The following is a 26,281-nucleotide window of genomic DNA, read 5'->3' as shown; positions in this document are numbered from 1 at the left end:
CACAAACACAGTAAATTAGGGGTATTTATAAGGGGAGCTATTCTGCAGAAGGTTGCAGGGCACTGTATTGTATTTATGTTTATAAATGCAACATAGACATATACACAATATAAACTACACACCATGGCAGCATAATATTGTTTCTATAGCAGATCTGCATGTCAGCATACCTGTCCACCACCAGCTGCAGCTGAGTCGAGCTCTTGATCTTGTTCTGCGCCTCCACGTTCAGCATGTCGGCCGTGTTTTCCCCATTGATCTCCAAGATAATGTCACCGGGCTGCAGGTCTGCTTGCTCTGCCTTGCTGCCCCTGTTGACCTGTTGAACAGAAAAACAGTTAGGTCCTACTGGCCCCAGGTCCTGCTCTGAATATATCGCTTTATGGATGCTATCCATCTGGCAGGCACAGACAGCTCTGTATCTCAAGGCCGTGTGGACCATTCATCAGTAGCTGACATTCAGCATTAACAACTGAGTAAATGAGAAAAGGTGTTGAAGACTTGCTTCACTCTTTTGCCACGCTCTTAATGCAACTGTCTCTCTCTCTATAACTCACAACATTCATAGTAAATACCAACAGACGCCACAGCGTTTCACACACATGGAACGAGGCAGTGCCGGTCAACAGCGGACAGATTCATGACACCCTCGGGGAGAAGTCATTAGTGTGACACTACTTGATGGTTTGACTGGGCCTGACCTTTGCAACCAGCCTCACCGCACGTCAAAGCCAATGTTATACCACCACATCAGAGGGAATTCCACACTAATGGGCCCAAACACAACGTCCTAGCCACCGCTCCCAGCTCGGTTCCTGTGTCCCAGGCATACACACCCAAACAAACAGGCTTACTAAAACAAAGGGCAAAATGAGGAGGCTGATGCTGCAGCTGCTTAAACTTTAGAGAGTATGACACCGGCCACAAAAAGTGTTTGCCTCACAATTAAAAACAGTGAGGCAATAAAACAAAGAATGCAAAACAAAACAAATAAAGAGCCAATCAGAGTAGATGAAAGTCTCATTTTACATCTCTGAAGGAAATATGGATGCAAACAGGGTGCCAGTCAACAGTTTGTCTGTCCATTTTTTGCCAAGCAAGAGGGCAGAGGTGCCATGTCTGTGGGCCCACTCGAGAGGCAATTAAGCGTTGCTGTGGTGACCCACAATAGTCCGTGCCTTTTCTGATCAGGACACGCCTGGTTTCACATAAACTAAGAGCAGTTGGGGGTTCTTTTTCCAGGGTTGGTGCCCAAGTGAAACGGGGCAAGCTATCTTTCAGGCCAACAGGAATAAAAGAGGGCATCCATGTCGCCTCTGTGCCAAGTGCAAACCACTTCAGATGGTCCAACCCTGTGGCTGCTGAACTGCGGGATGGGGGGAGGGATGGTGGTGGGGGGAGACAAGCCGTTTCTCAAACTGGGCTTTGCAGTGATGAAGTTTCTCTCAGCTGGAATCCCTGTCACTTCAGAGAACCCGTTTGATATTTGAGACAAGCAAACATGCTGGTGTGTTGTTTACTGGATAGCAGGAACAAAATCAGACTTAAAGCCGACTTGTTCATGAGAGGACCTGTTTTTCTAGCATAAGATGTCAAGAGGGGGCAAACATTAAACACCTTTGAAGTCAAAGTCTGTGTGAGGCACGGGTACCCTGCCATGGTTTTGCCATAATTTATCTTTTATGGTCTGGGGAGCTACTGGGAAAGTCTCGATGGAAAAAAACAGGCTGAGGTGGTGATGTAGGACCAGAATGTGCAGTGGGCAGGAGTGGGTGTCTCTGGCATGCAGAGGGTTTCCTGGTGGTGTTTACTGTGTTCTGTCTGCTTACAGTGGTAACGTTTCCGCTCCTTCCATCCCATCTTCCCTTTTTTTAACAGTGACTGGAAAAGTATAGTCAGTAAAAAATATCATGCACATGCTGAAGTATGAATATACTGATGCACGTGGTCGTGCACATGAGTTAGCACAGAAACATGAACCCACACTCACAGACTGTACTCTGCGACCAGGAACCCCTCACCTCCCACCTCAGCTTCCACTGTAACTGTAATCAGTGGTTTCCTTCTAATGTAATCTACTTCCATTCTATTCTAACGGTTTCAGTAGTCAAGGAAATAGGTACGAAGCAGCCCGCGGACACAAACAAAGACAAGAAAAGAGACGTAGTGAGGAGGAAGTTGACTTTGCATGACATGCCATTACAGGCTGTGTTTTGACAAAAACAGAGGATATGGTTTGATAAGGTGTGACTAGGTTCAGCAACAGGGCGGCTGTTGACCCGTACCTTTGATACAGTTATGGCTTTCTTGAAGTCCCGTCCTCCAAATATTCTGAAGCCCCATGGTGAAGGACCGATAAGGTTCACCGTCAGCGCCATTTAGTGATCGGGTCAGCACACACTCTTGTCCAAACCCTGAAAAGGAAAATGAGAAGCTGAGCATGAGATTGAGCGCGAGTAAAATGTGGGACATAAACATGTGCACGGCAGAATGTTCTAACATGCTTCTGCTGGCCAGGCTCAATATTAGACCAACAGGTGAAGACAGTGAACATTTGCATAAGCCGCCTTTCATCTCCAGCAACACTTCACTTCCACTGGCCTAAGTCGCCTTGACATGGATTGTGTAACCACATCAAATAGGAATTGGAAGAATCTGAAACCAAAGACACATGACTAACATTGCTAAAGTGCCTGCAAAGCCAAGGAGTTTCATTAAATCCAAATGCTCCGTCAGGGCAGGGGAAACAAATGCAAACAAAAAGTCGTGCAAGCACAAGGGGAGTCTCATGGCGTCTCACTGTGACCATTGTGTTTAATGTATATGCATACAGTGGTGTAGTATGATACACGTCATGTAGCATGGTAGCCCTTTGAGACTTGTTTATAAGAATGGGCTGTAGTATATATATAAACTTGTCTCACAATTCAGTTGTTTTGTAAATCTGTAGTTCCACAGTGGGTATTTTATATTTGTATGGTTAGAGTTTGCACGCATATTTATAGATTTTGCTTTCCACAAAGTCTGTTGTAAATTTGTGAATCTAAAACTGTAAATCTAGTGTTTAAAATCACATCATGTGAGACGCCAATGTATAGTGAAACCATGTGAGGAGTTTTCATTGTTCTAATCTCTTGTGGACACATTTTTCTGTAAAGCCATTATTGCAATATTGTAACATCATCCACGGGCATTTTTGCTTTCCATATGGGACAAATCATTTCAGCTTAACGATATTCCAAGGTTGACAGTCAGCACTATCATGTCATATACTAAGGCTCAAGATTCTGTTAAAATATGTAATTAATCTAACCTATAGTTATCTATCATACATTTAATCATCCACAAATCTTAAAGGGAAACTACACCCATTTTCAAAATTCACACGTTATTCTTAAGGTCTAAGACAGTTCACAAATATCAGTAAAACTCAAATTTGTGATGTCATGGGGTATAAAGTCTGGAGCTGCTCTACAGACAATGAATTAGGAAAGATGTTACTGAGGAATATTTTGAGTATATGGGTACATTTACTGTTTCAGAACTGAGAACATTATAATAAAATAAAGCTCATCTGGGTATAAAAAAAAGTAGATCCAAAAATCTCACCCCCATCCACTGTCTATAAAGCAGCAAATATTGATTGACCTTTCTTAGGCCATGGAAATAATATATTGGAATTCCTAATTTAGCTGATGTTCCCCTTTAATCTACACAGCTACATGACAAGATAGATAGATTCCTGCAGATCTAGATCTTTAATTACTTGAACCACTGGATTGAGCTTTCGAAATATTACACATTGCAAAATCATAATTGGTAATGACAGTGTGTTGTGCGTTACTGTTGGTGGCATTTTGACAGAGGTCAGTAAAAGCTTCTGCAAGAGCTCATCAGTGAAAACGAGGATCCATATCAGTAAATACTGCGTGCTAAAAGCGAGGATCTCTCTGTTGACTTGGCAAAGATTATTGGCAGTGCAGCTTCGCTGTTCCTGACTCTAACTACTCTATGACAAAATACCTGCATGTGTTTGGGCATTCCTACGAACAAGTCACTCCTTCAGTTACCAGCATGAACATTGTTGAAAGGAACGGCAGGACAAGAATGATAAGGTCCCTATCAGCAAGGTGCTAAAGGATAATCAGATGGGTTACAAACAAGACACTGATGTTGTATACACACTATTCTCCATCACTGTCATTGAACATTCAAACTAAGATAATAAACTAAATTCGCTGTTACCATTTACACTATCTTCTAAAATATCAGTGGGCTGAAACTGGAGCAGAATATGCTTTGCAGCATTGAAATGTTTGTGCTGATGATGCTTTTCAACTTGAGCATAACCTGTGATTTAAATGCCAGTTTACTCAGACTCTGCTCACAGGTGTAGATGAAGCTTGTCTGTTGTGTGACTGCATGTGGAGACACAAGACCTCTGTGGTGTACAGTGATGATGGGATAAACACAGGTTCATAAACACATCGACACCTGCACAATGTCAGCACACACACACACACACACACACAGCTGCTGTGGCTGCGACTGAAACTGAGAAAATGCGGATTTATTTTAGACATTAGTGCAACACGTAATATATAGGTGCACACGTAGACAATGACATAAGCTATTTTAAGTATAGAGTGCTTCTCTCAAAAAAAATGCCTACACCAAAACCATTTTAAATCATCTATTGCTGAGCTCACAAGACAACGTGTGGTGTGGCATCAACTTCTTAACGTAAATGCAGAACTTACACCTAATAGTTGACTGTTGCTTTCTACAGAGACACAATGCCATGCTGGATTTGTTTTCCAGATCATTAAAAAGGTTATATGAGTTTTTGAACATTAATATAAAGAGCGAACCACCATTTGCTATGTACAAATATAGTGGAGTAATGGTGTCCTGAGCAGAGGATGAAGTCAGGCTGCCTCTGTGTGTTATCTGAGCTTCTCTGCTCTTTGTTTTGGTAGACGTTCTGGCAGCACATGCATGTGACTTCATTTGCGTATAGTATACCATTGGCTTACCAATTGCCGCCGCTCTGCACTGCACTCATAGGGCAGTTATCACTGATAACACCACCATGAATTGGGACAACATTGTCGTGGAAATGCTTCGGTGCCCCCTCACATTAACACTGTTAGCTCTGTCAGCACTTTTAGCACTGTTAGTGTGGTTAGCACTGCTAGCCACCGCCATTTTGGCTCAGCCATCTCCATGTTTGCGTGTGACAAAGTGAAAGCCACGTGCAGACAACCCCGGCCCAGTATTCTCTGAATGTCTTACATAGCAACTTTAGGAAAAACTACACTTCAATCTGGATTTTCAGAAATATATTTATCATTATCAGAGGTGGACAGAGTACACAACTTCACTACTTGAGTAAAAGTACAGATACTCCTTGTCAAATATTACTCCAATACAAGTAAAAGTAGCCTAGTCAAAATATTACTTAAGATAAAGTACTAAAGTATTTGCTTAAAAAAATACTTAAAGTAAAAGTACTTTAAAAAAAATCTCAGGAAATACAGGAAAGGAAAGTAGCTTTATTGTCATTCTGATGCGATTCTGCTACAGAAATGTTTATAGCTCAAAAATAAACAAATAAAGGCAAGAAGCCTCAGAACACAAACTCAGCTGCATTCATCAACAAATGAAATTGCTTGCCAAGAAAACAAATTTCACCCAACTGTATTTTTCTCACAAAAACCCACATTTCCTTTTCTTGTAGTTACATTTGAACACATCATGAAGTATACATTGCAAAAACTCAAAATCTTACCAAGAATATTTGTCTCATTTCTAGTCAAAACAAATCTCATTACACTTAAAATAAGACACATGACCTAAAAAGTGACTTGGTTTTAGACAATTTATTTGTTTCAAGCAAATTTTCACTTGAAACAAGCAGAAAAATCTGCCAGTGGAGCAAGATTTTTTTGCTTGTAATAAAAAAAAACTTTTTCTGTGGTATCAGAATTTAGCAAAAAAAGAAAGAAAAAAAGAAAGAAAATTCATCAGCTGACGGAAGAGCAAAAGTAGCGAGTAACGAGAGCATCAATAGAAATGTAGTGGAGTAAAAAGTACAATATTTGTCCTTCAAATGTAGTGAAGTAAAAGTAAAAGTTTCCCCCAAAAATAATACTCAAGTAAGGTACAGATACTCAAAAAATGTACTTAAGTACAGTACTCAAGTAAATTTACTTTGTTACTGTCCACCACTGATCATTATCACCATAGTCACTGCCATTATCTTAACATTTCCACACATACCACAGTTAACAGGAAAGCCGTCAGACAGTTGCATAAAAACATTTAGCAGATTAGATAGTGTCCAGTAATTACAGACTCACCATGATTTTGCACCTCTGAATACACACTGTAACTCTATCAGTTAACCATGTTTTAATATCTGATGATATCAACACAAATTTACTGTCATTGAAAGTTCAGGTTGACCCAAAGTGCTGCATATCAGATAGTACAGACAAAAATGCATGTTGTTGCTGACACTGATGTGTAAATCTTACTCAGTGCCTTTCAATAAAGTAATACGTCTGTCAATGATTACAAATATTGCATAATAGAGTTATCAAAGCTCTTAAATATGAGGAGCAACACTTCTGGAAATCACAGACCCAACCCAAGTAAAATGAATATAGGACATCAGCCACGCTACTCCCCTAAACCCCTCCAAACACTGGCCCATTTCATCCGCTGCACATTCCACAAGTGTTTGGGACACGCAGTGCAGGCCCAGTAAACCATTAACAGTCTGGGCCAATTAGCAGGGTTACTGGGCTCACCATCATTAGGGTCTCTTAATTGCTGTGGCCTCAAGAAATAAGTGCAGTTGTGATAATGACAGGGAGCAGCCGCCCCAAAGTTTCCCAGCCTCTGGGGTTCTCAATTAGTTCCATGAGCTTCTGCAGCTTGTCCTATAGAGCGGCCATTATCAAACGAGCACCCTGCTAATTCCCTGCGTAAACGTTCACTGTTAGCATCATAAAAGCGCTGGTGGTGGATAACGTCAAAGTGAAAGGATGGTGAAAGTATGCGGCAGAGCGGACAAACAGCGCAGAAGAAAAACAACACAGTGGTGGTGAGGATAAGTGGCACACTCATGAGCTGTGCCTAATTGACCAATGATGAGGTTTTAAGACTGCACTGCACTGGTGCTGCTCGCATAAAACAAAGTGCTGAACGCAGTTTGATGAAACCTCGCCATCACACAAAAGTGCTGTTGGGCAGCTGCCAAGACACATAAAAGGTGAATTCTGTTCTGGTGACATCTCGCTGCTTTTGCTGCCGTGCCAGTCTGGCAGCACAATTCAACACACCCAACACAATGAGAAGAATTCTAGTCATGAAGTCATTTCTATAGCTCGCAGGTCAGTATCCGTCAAACGGCAGGAGGTCAGCATGAGGAGAATGAAACTTGTACCTCAGTCAAACACTCTCACTACTGACTAACACAATGACAGGTTTGCAACTTACCTGCATTCGGTGTCAAGTTTGACAGACTACAAGAGGCAGCATCCAAATTTCCAGGACAGGTTTAACAATTGGCTCATACACACAGTTACAAGTTTAAAATCGGTATGCACAGCTAAAACTAATGTAGTCTAATATAACAGCTAGGCCTCTCACAATTAATATCTTATCAATTTAGAGGTCAGCAAAACGAGGTCATGCCCATATATGGTATGATATTGCTCAGTGTCACCAACATTTTAGCCAACCTGAGGGCAGACTTAACGGCAGGGTTTTCCCTATCATATAAGAAATTATAAGATGCCATAGCGTTTTTTTCACAGCGCCCAAGCCAAATTTAAAAAAAACAACAACAACAAAAATAAACACTGTGCTGAGACACGTACTGCTGTCATTTCTGGTCGCCGGTTTATTTAAGATATATATATATAAAAAATAAAATAAAATCATATTCAAATTCCAATGTGAATGAAAAGTTCATTGCTCTTTCAAAGGGTGTATCATCTTATCAGTGGAAAAAATTTCTTTAAATGACAGTAATAATGTTTATCACAATTATTTTTAAGACAATATATCATCCACCTAAAATAGGTACTGTGACAGGTCTTAAAACAGCATGGCAATAAATCAGACATCCTACACTCATAAAGAGGTGTTGATTCAAATTTAGAGGCTCTAAAAGGCTGTGACTGTGTGAGTGTATTACAAGAGTTGTTCCTGCTAATTTATAGCGCTCAGACCATTAGCTGATTAACTGATCAGTCAAATGCCAGAAAAATTATCTCAGCAACTATATGAATGATTAACTGCTTTCTGAATTAATTACTTTATCTTTTAAACTAGGTAGCAGGTGTTTTTTTTTTCATTAAAACATTTCATCATACAAATATTGTATCGCTACATTTCAACGAAGAGCTTAACTGGCACATGACGTCCTACAATCAAATAAAAAACTTATGGAAAAACGTTTGATGTTACGTACTAGCTAGAGATGACACTTTATGAAAATTCATGTCATGATCATGGTGACCAAAATTCTCACAGTTATCAGTATTATCACAGGGTTGATAAAAAAAAGCTCTAAATGTTGAAAATGTACTGATATACTCACTGAAATAATTTCACCAAGGTTTATGTTGAAAACCACAAATGAAATTAGCAGCATTATGCACTTTGTGTTTGCATAAACATTAAAAAAAAAAGTAGCCAATATCTTCTCATAAACCATATCAAATGTGCATTAACATCAAAGACAGCCTGTCTGTGAAATGCATGTGCGGAAACATCACTGGGTTTGCCAGCTGTGTGCCCGCTCCGTAAACAACGGAAGATCAAAACAAACCCACACAGAATGTTGTGACGGCGTCTGGAAGACTGTTGCTCACTTTGGTTGATGCTCAACAGTACTTACTGTGGGTTTTTCAAAGTGCGGTAATCAACAGTTTTAATGATAATTTAGATTTAAAAAGGTGTTACTAACCGGTTTATCATAAAACCAGTCACCATTTCAACCCTAGTACTGGTCCAAAGTTCTATTATTATCACATCATTATTATTATTATTATTATTATTATTATTATTATTTGGGTTCATGTCTTTCAAAGAAACAAATCTCAGTGTTGCTACTCTGCATATAAAGCACACTTTGGTGTGGAGGGTAAAGCGAAACATATTGAGCTCAGGCATCACTTGGTTCAGACTGTATTTCAGTTCCATATGGACATTCTCACTCTTTGGGAGAAGTCTAAGCCCGTCATGTATACTCTATATGTTAAAGGCCTTTTGGCACTTGTCACATGATTGAGAGATGGTCCCTATAGGCAGAAGAGATAGTGGAGGTATGAAGGAGACGAACAGGCCTTTCCGAATGTTGGATTCAAGGCTCATTGCTTCAACATGCACAGAGCCCCAAGGGTTTCATTTGCAAACGGTTTTCAATAATAGATTGTGTGCTTGTGGTTAAAAACTAGTTTGTCAAAATCATAGATCTGTGTTGCTCATCTAAAAGTTCTGGTGAAGCTGAAAAAACATTTTTTTTATATATAATGCTACTTTTTGAAATATTGAATGAAACAGTTTGTCAATTATTCTTAAATTAGGATACTTAATGTATAGCAGAACTTTAAAAAACTAAAAAATGTTGCATTGCATTTGCTGCATACGAGTGTAGCTGCAGCAGTATTGTAGGATTGTGTCCTTGACTAGTAATGAGACAAGACACGTGCTACAAGCCTCAGCGTAACTCCCTGGTGGTCTGGGGTGGTGAACCTGAGTGTTATTTAGGCTGAGGCTCATAGACACAATAACACCTAACTGATGTGCAATCTTCAATTTAGCATGTTTACGTGACATAACAAACCCATAACGTGCAGTTACGGGTAGTTTAGCTTGAAGGAGTGAAACCTGCAAACACAGATCTGAAACTACGTGTGTAATTTAATGGAGCATGTCAAAAATTATGACTAACCCCTGATGAGTCATTAACTTTGATGAGCATGTCACTACAGCACAGGTTTGGCAACCAGCGCTGACGGTTATATTATCATTTCACACTTAAAATGAAAAAACAAAAAACAAAAATGCATTATGTGGACAGGATACACAGCTGGCTAAACATTTAGAGTAAAGTAGCCCACCAATAAATATGCACATTGCAGGAAACCATTAACGTCATTATGTCAAACAAAGCTAATCCCAGAATTAACACCTCACTGTTTCCAAGGAATGTAACATTTGGAAAAACAAGTTGCTTCCATATGTACTGTGATGGAGATTAAATATTCATGAGATCTGAATGGCGCTGGATTAACTGCGTAGATAGCTGACTAAGCCTTTGTATAATGAAATGTCTGGCCACCTACATCAACTCTTCACCTCCTCCCTGAATCACTAGAGCTCTTCACTGAGACTGTTTTTCTTCTCCTTGAACTCTGAGCCAAAATCCACTGGGCTGAAATGAACAAGCACTGGCTCTCCAACATGCTAATACTGAAAGAATGGCTGATGAACATAGCAGACGAAGTACATCCAACTGAAAGCTCAGGCTGAGCTTTGATGCAAAGACACACACACACTCTCTCAGATGAACCACTGTGGCTGCGGGGGAATATTCCTGGTATGAATCACACTTGTCAAGGCTCTTGCTGGTGGCCATACAGTGTGAACTTTCCACAGCCCTCATCAGTGATGCAGTCTGATGTTGACTCTACCCTGTGTGTCACGCACTGCCCTGACAGGTCGGCACCTACCTGGACACACACACCCACTGATTTAAAAAGGAGTGGAATGCAATAGTGAGCCTCTCCCTGGACTGAGCCAAGTGAAATAACATTCTGGGCATTCTCCAAATCACACCCATTTGGTCAGATATAGCTGCAGTCGCTAGGGAGATGAGAGAATATCAAACAACAACAAATGATGTCAAAAACAGGGTGTTGGTTGAAGAGTTTCTGTATCGATAATAGTACATGTGTCATCAAAATAATTACACACTGAGCCATACCTGTAATTTTTGTGGGTTACTCCCTTTTTAGTGAGAACTTTTAGGGTGCACCCTCCTGCAGGCTTTCATACTGTATCATAACCTTAACGAAAAGCCACACCACATACGCTTCAAAACACACAATGTCTCATATGATTTCTAGTGTTTGAAGTATCACGGTTCCCACACTAATGAATTTTTAAAACTTCTCCATAACTTTTCCACGACTTCATTGAAGTAGTAGTAGCAGTAGTTTAAAAAAGGGAGGCCTATACAGCAATCATAGGGCGCATATGGTCATATTGCTACATATACAGTAGACACAAAGCGGTAACGTTATTTGGCCTGGCTACAGCAGGTGTGAAATATGCACAGACGCTGGCAGTCTGTTGAGCGGCCATTTGGGTGTCTTGATGCTTTGGTACAAACCCTACACCAGCGCAGGTAGGGTCAGCCTCTCTCAAGCCATGCATTATATTTGTTGCTCGAAAACCATGTATTATTAAACATGCATTTCCCAGGCATTTGTGAATTAGTAGACTGCTATCGTTTGCTAACTTTCCTCACTCGTGAGACGGTCTCACTGCCAACTGCATAGTCCAATATGCATTATGTGATACTAGGGACGTTTCAACGGTCACACAGCATAGCACTTGTTTTGAATTTGTATAACCAGAACAATATATCATGTAACAGTTTTGGGATTTTTAAGAACAGTATTTAAACAATAGCCAAACAATGTGAAACCATTCTGTTAATTTCAGACCATTTCAACACCTGGAAAACAGTTTTTCTAATTTCATAACTTTTCCAGGAATTGTACAGCCATGGGAATCCTGTAGTATGGTTTTGTTGTTTGGTTAAATGTTGCTTTGTGTTCTGTGTATCTATGTGAAACAGCTGACGTCCTGAGACGCAGGACAAATGTCAGAATTTTACCTGACGATAAAGTGAAATCAGATCAGATCACTCATGAGCACTTTGCTGCAGCGCTGCTACAGTGGGCTGGATTGTGTCCGCTGTGGAGTTTGGTTTTTAACAAGACAAGGACACTGTGGTAGTGGCTCCACTTATCTCCCTCTGCATCATCGTCATCTGGAGATCATGTTTCTGCTGTTCACACTGAACAGACTCCACACTGCTGCTCGGCAATCAGGCCACTTCACCACATCCTCTGCATGCACCATTAGGCCCTCCTCACAAAAGACACACTAACTGCCACTTTGTTCTTGACATGCACGCTCTTGAGCTACACTGTGGCAACGGCGCACCTTGGTAAGAAACATCCTCTGCCACACAAACTGCTGTTTCTACTAAATTTGATGTCACGTGAAAGACAGAACAGTCAGAAATATCCTGCCATGCTTCTGCCTCAGCTAAAGCTGAAAACCACATGCCAAAAAAAATGCTTTCATCATTCAGACTTAACAGATAATACTAACTTCCTGCATAACTGTAAACATCTTCATCACAGAGAAAAGCTGCTACGACACAGTACTACTTAGCAGAACTAAAAAAGAAGACTGTAATGTTCTTTGCTTCGGTTAAAACCTCAATGCAATGTAAAACAAACAAATTCCTTCCCTGAGTTAGAAGGTACAGTAACAAGTTCTCCCTGTTTTCTTAAAAAGCCACTGCTTTGCTCTTTCCAAAATTACAGTGGTCTGTTTTTGGTTCCTGGATGGCTTTAGCTGTATCCTATGAGTAACGGCATGGTGTTCTCTAACAAACAAAAAAAGCACCAGGGAACAAACACACTATAAAGTGAGAGGAGGTAGAGCATGCACATGAAAGGCAGCAGCGTCCAATCACAATGGGGAAGGTACACAAACAGTAGGCGCTGGGGGTCTGGGAATATGAGGTTTCATTGGGACTGTTCTGGATTATACACCTCAAAGTACTTTCCCACCTGTTGAGCTCAGAAGCCAGGTCTATTTATTTCCAAATGTTTGATTAAGTGAATGGAAGGAGCAGCCATGTCTAGACACTTATAAGGAAAGACAGTGAGGATATTACAGTGTTGAACTTGAACTACAGTGGACCCTCAACACTTTGAGAGGAGGAGAGAGAAGATAACAGCTTCACCAGTTGAACTAATGTGACATAAATAGTGGCTTGAAAGATTGCTGAGGTTGCACCTGGTCCGGCCCCTCCACAAATCACACTGACTGCTTAATGTGCAACAAATAACCTCCCCTGCTCTCCTGGATACAGATGCATTAACAGGGTGGAAGGGCTACAGTAGGTGCTGGAAACATGCTCTCTGTGTGGGCTCAGGATTTTCTAGTCAGTTAGACTGACTTTTAATTTCCACTTACATCACGCATCACTTGGCAAAATAGCTCATATGTGAGTAGTGCATACTTTAACTGCGCATACTTGGCATCAATCATATTTAGCGAGGCTTCAGCGCATTCTCTGAGGTTCCCACACTTTTTATGAACAGATATGAGTCTCTGGGGTTTAATACCACACTTTTTATGAACAGATATGAGTCTCTGGGGTTTAATAATTACAATAAATCTATAATATATCACACTGCCTGCCATTAAGGCAACCTAGCACATACGTTACAGACAGAAATGTGATATATGATGATGCCATTAGACAATAAAAGTGAGAAAAGGCCACTTACTTAGCACCCCAACTAATAAAAGTTTTGCTTCAAATGAAATACAGTTTTTCTGAGTTAGCCAAGAGACTATATGGACGATGAGACACTTTTAATAACGCCATGTTTACTTACCAAGGTGAGTGCAGTGATTTAAGGTGCCTTCTCCACCTGTTAAACCTCGGCGCGCTCCTCGACAAAGCCCTGAACACACACCCAGCAGACAGCAGGTCCCACTTCACCTCAGCCTCCAACAACACCCGCTCCCAACAAAGCAGAAAGCAGCTTTATGAGTTTCCTCCGTCAGTGAAGCGGTGATGAAGCGCTGCTAGTCCCCCTGTCTCTCTCTTCTTCTGTTGCTTCAGATGTGAAGGTGGCACGCATGAACACCACCTGTGGCTGCGCGCGCAGTGGTATCACTGGGATGAGCTCGCGGTGCCATGTGCTATTACCAAAATAAAAGGTTTGACACGGGCAGCATAACTGGGCGTGTCGCAGCAGGGAGGAGGTAGGAGAGGAGAGGAGGAGAGGAGGGTGCCGCGGTGATAATTGAGCCATTTATCCTGAAAACACACTGAGGCTGCGTTTTGTGTCCGCGCGCCACCTGCTGGCGGTGCAGAGCAGAGCAGCGCGCGCTCCAACCTGAGTCACATCAATTAAGTGATGACGTAGTTCCCCTCTCTGTCCTCCCAGTTTCCAGCTTGTTAATTGACGTTGATGGCTTTCACCTGGCGTCACAGGTACAGACTGATGACATGGTTAGACTTTAAAACTGGTTTGTATCAAATAAATGTCGCAGGTGATGCAGCGAAGCACAAAAGTGAATCATGCACACTACGCCTACTATAACCACTACTTCAGTTCCCCATGATTAGATTAAATATGAAAGTATTTAACGCCCAATGGGGAAAATAAGTTATGACCTAATTAGCTTATAAACAAAGAACAGAGACATTACACTCACACAAAGTAGGCCTACAAATACACAACAAAACAAATAAATAACACCATAAAGAGCCATTTGAGACATTATTTACAACTGAAAGGTGCTCCATATGATAATAATGTTTTAATATATTTTTTAAAATAATTATGTTCTCATTTGCTATTTTTTTAGTTGTTTTATTTTGTTGTTTTTTATTTATATTTTAAAATAAGCCATATCAGATTTTATATTATCTTAATCTTACTATAATATTAAATTCTTGTCAGACACAACTAGACACTTACATAATTTCACAATTAATGGTATTTACTTACTACATCAATGAGATTAACAATTTATCTCCATTTGATTGTTCCAGAGGTCAGAACTAAAAGGCATGGAGAGGCAGCCTGTGTCAGTTTTGGCCCTAAACTCTGGAACAGTCTGCCTGAGGGTCTTAAGGGCTCTACATCTGTTGAAAGTTTTAAACATAATCTTAAGACACATCTTTTTACCATTGCTTTCTCCTGAAATGTTTTTTTAACTGATGGTTGTTTTATCTTATCTTAGCTTGTAGTTTTAACTGAATTTTACTTTATCTTTTTTTGTTTTTCATATCATATCATTATATTCTTTTTTGTCATATATAAATAAAGTTTTTATTTTTGAAATTTCTACTGCTTTTCCCAGTATGAATTAAATGTCTTACCTTGAATCTTGTTGACCTTTTTGTCTGTTTCTGCTACACACGTGTTTTGTATGAGCATGTGTGCCTTGATTGTATTAGTGTTTTACTTTAGCTTGATGATTTTTTAAAAATATTCTTCGAGATGTAGAGAAGAAGGATGGTTGTTACACTATCAGACGAACCATTCAGGATACATGTGATCAGCGTGGTACAGTACATGCCTCCCTCTCCCTTAAGTTCAGAGAGGAGTTCATGCAGATGAGAAAAAAAACCAGTCAGAATTTGTTTATTTGTTTGAATGTACTTTCATATTGTTGTGGTTGCCACTTATGTTATGGGATAGGTGCACATTTGCAAGGTTCAATACAAATACCTGTATGCTGAAGCTATGAAGGTGACATTCCCCCGGTCTTCCCCGATCAGCTCCATACTTAAGTGTTTGTTAAATTAACATATATGAAAAGTATTTATCAAAATGACCACATGAACACAAGCTACTCTCAGTATCACTCTGTAATGTTTAATTGCTTTAAAAAAAATTGCGTACCATACATGAGATACATTGTTTTATAAGCAAATATATATTATACTTTCAATTTGTTAAAAGGTTACAGTCTGTACAATCATCTCCCGTGTCTACTAAATATGATTCTTTTTTTTACAGTGAAATCATGAATATCTCATATAAAATTGCAAAATGACCTCATGTTAAGGATTTCTAATTAGGTCACATCTGTCAATGGTTGCATTGGTACAAATATAAGTGATTTGGAAATACTGTCAAAGTGAAAATGTTAACCCCGAAAGCAGAGAAAACATGAAAGCAGAAATAAAGTGAGCTGGGATTGTTTCATGGAGAATTTAAAAGAGAAATGTCATGAAATGTAAGATTTGGCACATAAAGCATTACATCCAACACTTTAAAAGATCATTCAACCATTTGCTGTGGAGGCATTGTCCAGATTTAACTTATTCGACAGAGCTGATCTTGTACAACTTACAGAGGTCTGATATTATATTTTAGAGCAAAGCAACTTCTCTTACAGCACAGAATCTATCTCTTCACTTTCACATTCGGCATTCCACTCCATGGCTTGAGAGCAACATCCAAAAAGCCAATTACTTTCTAATGAACAACTTGCTTACATGCATTAATTATATTTGCTCCTCTGCATAGCCTTGCTAAAGGCTGTAAACTTCTCTTGACATGTCCGAGCCCTCACTGTGCATTTCTTTAAGCACGCATCTACAGATGTTTGTGTTGTTTCCTTAATCTTCCCCAGGGTATTTTCAGAGATCTGCAAGAAAATCTGAGGAAGATATTTGAAGCAAACATTAGTCCGTCGCAATGTCTGAAAAATGTGCTGTCCTCATGTATAAATACTCAGCAGTGGTTTGTGATGGCACTGTGGTGACAAAAAGCTGAATGCGGCATCATACTGTATCAGGACCTCAGAGGGAACAGTGCTGGTCACTGGGAAGGAATGCAAATTTCCTGCAGCTGCAAATCGTTGTGGAACAAAAACGTCCATTCTTCGCATCTGAAACAGTATCATCAGCATTCATTCTTTCCTCTCAAGTGGTGTGTGTGAAAACACTCTGCAAGTCTCAGTGGAACACACACACACACACACACACACATGCACTCATGCAGGGAGGTGAGGTGAAAAACCACTCAATGTCCCTGCATTCACCTCTGTTCTGGGGAACAGACTGAACGTGCAGGTCTGACATATGGAGTGTGGTGGGGTAATAGGATAAAGAAATGCTGGGGTGTCAAAGCAGGAACTGCTGGATAGAGCTGAGTGAGTAACTGTCTGGGCTCTTAAGAGTCCAGGTGGATGTAGGCAAGCGGGAAGTGAGGAGGTCAAAGAGGTGCCACATAATTCCCAGGAAAAGTCCCAAAAGCACGAGTCCGTTCTGACGTACCTACGGAGAACAGAGCACACACTGCGGTCATACAACAGAAACATGAAAATGTATGTTTGTCTGTATTCTAAAACTAAAGCAATTCACAGTTCACTGTAAATTTGCTGTCAATTACATCTGTAATGTTTCATGGTGTCCACTAGAGGGCGGACTAACACTGCAGCATGTTTTGATATACCTGTCCCTAACTGATGCCCCATTGCGTTGACATACAGAGGGGTGACAAATTAAAAATGTAGGATTTAGGGGGATGTATCGGTAGAAATGGAATATAATATTCATTACTACGTTTTCATCAATGTAAAATCACCTCAAACAAAGAACCATTGTGTTTTCGTCACCTTAGAATGAGCCTTTTATATCTACAAATGACGGTGTCCACCATGTTGTTCTACAGTAGCCCTGAACGGACAAACACTGGCTCTAGATAGGGCCATTCATGGCCACCATAGTTCTCCTACACGCTTGGCACACAGGACTAGCTTTAGTTGGTTGCCATCTGCAACCTCATCACTAGATGCCACTTAATCTTACACACTAGACCTTTAAAGGAAGACCTGAATTAAATTTCAATGAAAATAGTGAATGCAGATGCTGGAGTGACGTGTTCGCCAGTGTCCTTTATCATACCATAAAAACACCAAATGAGGGAATCTGATTGATTTATCTTTTGGAAAACTGATGTTAAATCCCTTCAGTAGAAGCATTAAAGATGTTTTTGAGGTGCCTGGTGGCCCACAGCCAGGACATTCTTATTTTCTTTATTTTGTCATCCATTTTTATGTAATGTCCTGCTCCATTATGCTGTTTCCAAGGATGGTTTATTGCCGTAACGTACACTGGAAAACTGCATTCTTTGTTTGTTTGTTTTTTCTTTTCTTTAAAGGACATTAAATTCTTATCTTTTTATTTTAATATGGAGTAATGTTACAGTATTAATTTTGAGGTTTCAATCCCGTTTTTTTTGTTTGTTTGTTCGTTTTTACTTAATTTTACACCTGGTGTTTATTTTTATTTTATTTTTATTTTACATAATATATTTTTGGTGTTTATTTATATCCTTTTTTTTAATCTGTATTGTATCGATTTTGCTGTGTAAAGCATGTCAGGCTGCATGTTCGTATGAAAGGTGCTGTATAAGTAGAGCTGAGTTGTGATTTTAAAATAAATCCATTTAGTTCTTACCTACAAACCATCCATCATCACATTTCTCCATCACTTGTACAATGTCTCCTTCTCTCAGCTCCAACTCATCTGAATTCTGTGGTTTATAGTTGTAAACAGCTTTATATCTAAAATAGAGAACAGACAAACAAATGGTCTGAGCCACAAACTCACCAAAGCTGCAACACTTGTTCTGTAATGCAACAATGTGGACAAATAAAAATGTGGAGACGTACGGTTGGCGTTGCACCACTGATGAATTAGGGTTGTTTGGCACTCGTGTTGGCGGCAGCGAGTTAACGTGTGGATGAGTCCGAGCAGCCTGGTTTGGTATCAGACTCTAGAAGAAGTAAAAAAATAAAACCTCATGTCAGGCATTATGAAATAAAGAATGATAAACAACATTCCTATCAGCACAAACAGTACCACCAAGGGTGTGGACATGCAGTGACTATCTACGGCAGCGCAGTGAGAGCGGACCTGTGGGGGGTCAGTGTATCTGGGAGTGTTCGCTGTGGTTGCTCCTGTTCTGTGTACGGATGCTGACGACTGAGTGGATGGTGAAACAGCTTTAGCTGCGGAGCTCTGGGTGGCTGACTGTGTCCCGGCCCAGTGGCTGTTCAAGTTGGTGGGTGACGCAGTTTTGGAGGGCCACCTATTGGCCATTTCTTTGGATACAGGTGACTGGGTGGGGGAGCGTGACTGTGAAGCTGGGCTGCCGTAAGGTACAGGTGTAGACGGCTTCAGGGGGGAGTGCTCGGGTTTGGGGCTGAGGGAAGAGGGGGTGAAAGGGGATAAGGGTGACCGCGGGCAGGGTGAGTGGAGTGGACGCCCTGGACTCTGGGGCCCAGGAGAGACGGGTGACATGGGGCCCGGTGAGAAGTCGTCAGTGGAGAGTTTGGTGCGGGGCATCTTGTTGACCTGGACGTAATTGGCTGGGAAGATGCCGCTCCGGCTGGTCCCTGAGATCCTCCCCTCTAACCATTTATCGTCAACACGCCTGGTTATATCGATCACTTCACCCTAAGGAACAAAAAAGAGTAGAATTTTAAAAGTTACATAGAGAAAAATATTATATCTAATTTGAATACTTTTTGTTACTTCATAGACCATTTTAAAATTGAAACACCAACATCTTAAGTGAGTTCCTCTCTATTTCCTGTTGGAATGTTCTGCATTGCCAAGTTCACAATACAAGCGACAACACAGCAGGGTGACCAGCTACATTATCACCAAACTGTCGTTGCTCAGACACTCGTTTACATACATACTTGTGTGTGTCTACTACTTGCCACAAAGCAACTCAACTGAACTTCATCTAAGGGTGCTCTCAGACCTAGAGTTGTTCTTGCTTTGGTCTGAATCAGGGACTAATTTTGTTACAAAGTTGCCTAATTGTCTAGAGTTGGTTTGTGTTCTCACGGCAGCATTTACAAGCACACAAAATTTTGCAAGCGGACCAGATAAAATGCCCGCGTGAGAAAGCTGCTCTTGATTGGTCAGAATTTCCATGCAGGAATAATCCAGGAAGTAAACAAAACGTTGAAGAAGAGTACACTTGCGAGATAAATGTGACACTTTCTAATGTCACAATGGAGGGACAACTACACGGGTTGATTTTAGCGCTGGTCATCGTGTAGGCTACTATATTGCTGTCATTGTTCATTTTAGGCAAACCATACAGTTTGAAAACAAGGCGTGGCTTCAGATAGAAAACATGTTTTGGTGCATTGGTTGCGCCAAGTGTTAAGGCAGCACAGGAGGAGGGGCACATGTATAATCCTCCAGGACTGTAACATGCTCATGTTTAACCCAAACAATGTGTAGTGTGACTGCAGTTGGTTCACATCGAGGTTGGAACACATTCTCACCGCAAACGAACCGCACCGGACTTTGTAACTGGACCAAGACCACCTCTTCAAGAGGGTCTCAATATGGTTGTTTTGGTGCGCACCCGAGTGCAATTGCTGTGTTCACACCTGCCCAAATGAACCGCACTTAGGGGGCAAACGAACTTAAGTTCGATCGAACCGAACCAAACAGGGCAAGTTTCTATTTAGTCATAAAAAAATCTATGCTTTTTATCAATGTCTGAGCCCCATTTTGAACATCACATTTTGCCACCCAATTGCATCCCTGTGTGCACTGCAATGCACATAAAGCTAGCAAAGCATCAGCTAACTGACCTAAATAACTTAAATAACACAGCACCACAGCTTCAACAAAACATAAAAAAACATGTTCAGTTGAAGTTTCACTGCGTCATTGGAGCACTAAAAAAAGGTCAGGCCAGCTTTGACTTGTAGCGCATCATGCCCAGGCGCCAGTTTGTAGCTTCATGTCACCAGCTTCCATTGAAAATGACTTGCAGCTTGTCTCTGAGTCGTTGTAGTGTGAACACAGCATATGGGAATGACATCAGCTGACAGGAAGTAAACATGGACCGAAGCTGTTGCCCAGCAGTGCAATTACAGTGAAACTTTCTATAAAGATAGAGAGTGCTGGTAGGCTACCGTGCCGTCACAGTCATTCCCTGCGCTGCAATGTGGTGCAGAGACATAGAGAGAGAGCATGGCTGTGGAAAACCTGGAAACACTGACCAATCAGAGCAGAGAGGGATTTTTTGGAAAGGGGGTGCTTAAAGAGACAGGCGCTAGAACTGAGGGTTTCACACAAAGGGTGATATATTCAGGCAGACAGTATCAGAAAAATAAAGTGTTTTTTGACCATTAAACCATGTAAACATGTTCTGCTAGAAACCCAAAATACAAGTATGATCCTGAAAATGAGCAAATTATGGGACCTTTAATACACTGCCCATGCATATTATATGATTTTAGTATGACAGTAATATGCAAACCTTGTTATTGCAGTCCGGTACAACCACACAGCATTTTACAGCTTTTTATAGTTTTATGCAGATCAAACAAACATCATATAGCATGTAACTAGTGAGCTTTAGAGGTGGACTTTGTTACAGAGCCAGGCCAGCTGTTTCCCTGTTTCCAGTCTGCATGCTAAGATAAGCTAACCAGCTGCTGGTAGCTTCCTATTTAGCGCACAGACATTGGGGATGGTATCAAACTTCTCATCTAACACAGAAAGAATGTCAGCGCTAATCAGATTTTAAGCCAGACTGACTTGAACTACAAATTCATGTGTTCTACGACGGCTAAATATGGAGGGAGAGCACCTCCTCTCTGTTGCACTTTAATACTCACTTTACGAAAAGAAAGCTCAACAGGCAGGTCAGCGTTGAAGTTAAACAGAGCCACAGCTTCCCCATAGTCCAACACCTGTATAGTGGGAGACTTTATAGGTGTGGGCTTCTCCGTAGGAGGCAGGATCTGTGGAGGAGGACAGAGGAAAGGGTTTTGAGCCATAGATAACCAGCACAAAGCAACAGTTCAGACGACTAGCATCGAATAAGAGACATGACGAAATGTACCTCCACATAAGATGTGGGGAAAATACCAGCTCTTCCATGATGTTCTCCTTCAAACCAGTTGGCATCTACCTGCCTGTGGATGTAAACGATGTCGCCTTTCTGCAGCATGAGCTCCCTGAAGAAAGGGATACGGATAATGAGACACACAAAAGGAAAAGTTCAAAAGTTCAAAATGTTTCAAATGTACATTAAGAAGTAAATTTGGACTTCAGGCCTGATCCAAAGCTTTAGATCTGATGTAGCTATGACACATTTTCTTTTAGAAATGTAACTAACTCTGCAAGATAGGAAAGGAAATGGTGTATCTATTGTATCATCTCATATGCAGCAACTCACTTGGGTGACTGAGCCTGGAAATTGAATTTGGCTCGCGCTGCTTTCATCTGGAAAAACAAACAAATCATTCAGTGTTTTGGGAAGATTTGTTGATGCAGTTAATATGTGAACAATTCAGAATTGAAAAAACAAAACACCACAACTTAAAACCACTTAACAAAAGTTGATTTTTGAACGATTTCCCAGCCTGTTAGGTGTCATAGAAACATACCTTTTTCTCCTCTTTCTTAGGTGGGAGCTCCATGGTTTCATTTGCAGGGGAAAGACGTTCTACTGTGAAACAAAATGAAGGCACAGCAGTGTGAGTGGAGTCCAAAATGTGCACTCTTTTGTTCAGCACATGTTGTTTTTGGATGTTGTTGCTCCTTAACAGCTACATATGTTCAAGAAGGATCATGGAAATCATGCAGGCTGGCTCCATGTGGACTAATTTCCAGGAAAAACAATTGGGTAAGCTAATCTTTAATCAGGTCTTCCGAGCTCCACTTCCTATTTTTGTGGGCTTCCTCCCCACCCATCTGCAGCACCTTCTGATACTGTAGGAAAAAACTGCATGAGCTTTCCAAGTTTACATCATCTAAAATCCGAAACAAGAGAATAAGACAACAGTGGCAATGAAAGAGAACCATGGGACCTTCAAAATATATTAGATTACTAAAACCGTTTATTAAATATATGCTGTCTGATTAAATGAGCAGCCTGCTTACTGAAAGTGCACTTTTCTTTTGATGGGTCAGCAGGTTTGAGGGAGAGGAAGAGCAAAACATTATCAACTTATTGACAGCACTGAGAGAAATACTTTAAACCCTTTTAGAATCATCATGGCAGAGTTGGTGGGAAAGTGACAGTGTGCATGTGTGTTGCAGAGTCATAAGGGAAGAAACATGTTTACCGTATGTGGGAGCAGAGGACAGTGGTGTGCCAGTAGAGCGATGGACAGGCTGCTTTGCTGCTGATAAATTGCTGTAAAAGTGAAGAAAATATAAGCTTTTTGTATTTATATTACTGTCACTGTGTCTCCCAATCAGTCATACACACACATAATTAAGTACACACAGCCCTATTGTGTTGGGCAACAGTGTGTGAGCAGTTTTACTGTACAACACATCTGGTTGCGGCTGCTGGTTCGCATACACTGGACAGAGATGAGACAAATAATCAGACAGCTAGAAGGCCATGCACATGATATTGTGTGACTCATATTTTTTATCCTTGAATTGAGAATCTGGTTTAGATGAAGTTTGGAGCGTAAATCATCTTCACAGCCCTGAAACTCCATTGATGATCAGAATCATGAGTTGTTTGAGAGTGAATCCAAAACCCGAAGCTTCCTGCCTGGCTTCCTCTGAGCTCATTTACATATTTCCAGACAGTGTTGTTTTGTATCCCAGTATTTACAGCTGGACGCCAACAGCTAAACATGTCTATATAAAGGAAACAGCGAAAAAAGAGACAATTTCTTCCTGCTGTTTGGATTAATTTCACATGTCCTCAGCAACAGGCTCTTAAAGAAAAAAAAAAGCTCCTTATCCCACCGAGCCAGAAAAGGTCAAACCCCATGAACTCAACTTAGCAAACAACAGCGAGAATCCTCCGGGAGAGCATTACGCACATGGTGAGAAATGTGGAATGCTGTCTGCTGTTTGAAGTAACAAATACTGTACTTGAACTTGTTAAAGTTCAACAGCTCCCTCACAGAGTCCAGCACAGAAAGTCACCTGATCCAACTAACAGAGCAGGTACCCTGCAAAGTATTAATGCTCATGCTGTCCAATCGCAGCACTGGGTTCCTTAAAAACAGCAAGAAGCAACAGGGGAGTTACTCCCACTTGATGAAGCAATGTCAAAGTGGATTAAGAGGCTGGGTGTTGGGCTCAGAGGAGGTCTGTTATGTGGTGACTGACCTAGGTCTTATCATTAACCTGTCCTGTATCTGCCTCTATATAAAATCCAATCCAGTAACATCACTTTAAGACCTCCTAAAGCATCAGTCACATAATTTACATTTAGTTATCATTAAAACTGCAGTCAATTTAATCTCTGAGCTCCACTTGTTCACTTGTTTTCATCACTCTAACATGAGCAGAAAAACAGGAATGCTGCAGCTTAGTACAAAAATAAGTAAAAGGTAAAACATGCCAAGAAAGACATACTATTTATAGTCAGTACTGAGAGCTCTGAATCTACTTTAAACAGTCTTTTTGGTATGTTTAAGAAAGACTATTCAATTTGAGTGAAACTGATCACTCTCAAATGATACTACATAAGTACAAATTATACTTTATACTTTCAGTGGAATCTATTGTAGAAAAAAAGCATCTCAAATGATAAAACTGTGCTTAAAGGTCAGTAAAGATGTCATTATAACCTGCTGTGCTGAATATCATCTGGAGTAATCACATTCCACTTTGCTTTCTTACATAATGTTGTCACTGACCTGTAGTTGGTAGTCCCAGTCTTTGGAGCAGTTACCGGATCCCTGGCTCTGGCCTCCTGAAAGCAGAGTGAACATTAAACAGTTTGTTCCCTGCAGTTAACTGTATCTCACAGCTCAGAGGAAATCTCACAACAACTCAGACAAAGTAGAGGTGCTGACCACTCCCAAAGGAGCAAGAAATCCCCTGGGTCCTATCCTCCTCGGGCTAAAAAACAACACTACTCACAATCTGTCTGAGCTGCCTGTGATTTCTGTCAAACCACAGCCTATGAAGCAAATGTAATCACACAGGAATCAGGAGCAGCATGAGAATCATAAATGTTTTTGGCATCCGCTCTCTCTAACACAAGCACTGTGGGACTGCAGAGGCAAATTGAACAACAGTGTCAAGATGATTGCAAAAGTTCTTCAGTTTTTTGGCAGCCAAATTTGTACTCAATCAAGCGTGGGGGCAATTTGCAGGCAGGTGATTAACACAGCAGATCAATCCAAGAGCAAGGCAGGCAGGCGATTCCACGGCTGTCATCCAGGTCACAGAGGGAAAAAAACATACGTGGCTATGAAGCTAGCAAGCAGGGAGGGTCTCACTGAGACTTGCAGCCTTCATTGAGAGTAAGGGAGTAAGGGTGAGGGTGGGTGAGGATTCTGCAGCTGCTAGATTGGGGTGGGAGGAGGAGGGATGCTTCAGCAGAGAGAGTCAGGAGGGGGGCTCAGTACCTCACCCCGGCCTCGACGCTGCTTCTTCTGGGAAAGTCTCCTCTCCAGGCCCTGGATCTCCGAGTCCAGCTCAGCCTCAAACCGACTCAGTTCAGAGACCAGACTGGCCTGAGCCAGAGCAATGATGGAGTTGGAAGGGCAAAATTAAAACACTAACACAGTGTACTAAAACAATTCCTGAAGCTAATGGTGTCCCTTTTGAATGATTTATAAGATGAAACCTCAACAGAGTGAATGTGGAAATAAAATGCTGTCAAAGCAGCTCACCTCAATAGAAGGGGACTTTGGTGTCTCAAGTTGTTTCCTCGGGGATACATGAACCTGAGGACAAAAAAAGAAAGCAATGACAACAACATTTTTGGTTGTACTCAACTTGTTAAAATATGATTTTAAAGGTGCAGTGTGTAAGATTTGGAGGGATTCAGTGGCATCTAGTGGTGAGGATTGCACATTGCAACCAGCTGAAACTTCTCCCAGGTAGAATTCTTTCAGTGTTTATGTTCAGGAGGTTTTTACAGGGAGCTGAATTATCCACAGAGCTCTCCTCCTCTCCAAAATGAACAGACGGTGACTAAAACACAGAATACAATAGTTTCACACTACAAATCGAGTTTCTCTCCGCTAGCCTGGCACCTCATAATGTGTGCCCACGTTTGTTCTCTGATAACATTCAGGAGGTTTTTACCAGGAGCTGAATTGTCTGCAGAGGTCTCTTCTTCTCCAAAAATAATGGACCAGGGGCCTCATTTATAAAAGAGTGCTTAGGATTCATACTAAAAGTTGACGTGCGCCCAAAAGCTGAAAATGGCGTGCGCCAAAAAATAATCTGATTTATAAAACCGTGCGCACACACACTTGCACGCAATGTTCTCTTTATAAATCACAGACCTCCTGGAGTTGTGCGCACCCAGATCCACCTCATATTCCGCCCTCTACATGCCCTAGTTCAGTCATAAATGGTCATGCAAATCTCCTCATGAATGCGATCTGCATATAAATAAGCCGGCATGCGAGTGTTCTCTCGTTGTGTGAGTCATGGTGA

General features: G+C 41.0%; 2 protein-coding genes across 13 annotated transcripts in view; both read right to left on the bottom strand.

Moving 5' to 3' along the window:
* pdlim2 (PDZ and LIM domain 2 (mystique)) overlaps positions 1-14,050 on the bottom strand; it is a 43,950-nt gene extending 29,900 nt beyond the window's left edge. The window contains exons 1-3 of the mRNA XM_050051789.1: positions 13,731-14,050; positions 2,286-2,414; positions 171-319 (exon numbers count right to left, since the gene is read on the bottom strand). Of these exons, the coding sequence (XP_049907746.1) occupies positions 171-319; positions 2,286-2,378 (242 nt within the window). The 5' untranslated portion in view covers positions 2,379-2,414; positions 13,731-14,050. The remainder of the gene's footprint in view (positions 1-170; positions 320-2,285; positions 2,415-13,730) is intronic.
* Positions 14,051-15,706: 1,656 nt separating this feature from the next.
* sorbs3 (sorbin and SH3 domain containing 3) overlaps positions 15,707-26,281 on the bottom strand; it is a 33,114-nt gene continuing 22,539 nt past the window's right edge. For 7 of the 12 annotated variants that reach the window (XM_050051045.1, XM_050051043.1, XM_050051042.1 and 4 more), the window contains 12 exons: positions 25,507-25,560; positions 25,240-25,347; positions 24,523-24,578; positions 22,978-23,048; positions 22,297-22,358; positions 22,086-22,132; positions 21,750-21,864; positions 21,523-21,648; positions 18,782-19,324; positions 18,538-18,641; positions 18,323-18,429; positions 15,707-17,137 (listed from right to left, as the gene is read on the bottom strand). In XM_050051045.1, the coding sequence (XP_049907002.1) occupies positions 17,076-17,137; positions 18,323-18,429; positions 18,538-18,641; positions 18,782-19,324; positions 21,523-21,648; positions 21,750-21,864; positions 22,086-22,132; positions 22,297-22,358; positions 22,978-23,048; positions 24,523-24,578; positions 25,240-25,347; positions 25,507-25,560 (1,455 nt within the window). In that variant the 3' untranslated portion in view covers positions 15,707-17,075. The remainder of the gene's footprint in view (positions 17,138-18,322; positions 18,430-18,537; positions 18,642-18,781; positions 19,325-21,522; positions 21,649-21,749; positions 21,865-22,085; positions 22,133-22,296; positions 22,359-22,977; positions 23,049-24,522; positions 24,579-25,239; positions 25,348-25,506; positions 25,561-26,281) is intronic. The other 5 variants (XM_050051054.1, XM_050051049.1, XM_050051050.1 and 2 more) reach the window with 5 other exon arrangements.

This window comes from Epinephelus moara, chromosome 8, assembly GCF_006386435.1.
Source record: "Epinephelus moara isolate mb chromosome 8, YSFRI_EMoa_1.0, whole genome shotgun sequence".
NCBI lineage: Eukaryota > Metazoa > Chordata > Actinopteri > Perciformes > Serranidae > Epinephelus > Epinephelus moara.
Note: the sequence above shows the minus strand (reverse complement) of the source record. Positions and strands in the feature narration are given on the sequence as shown.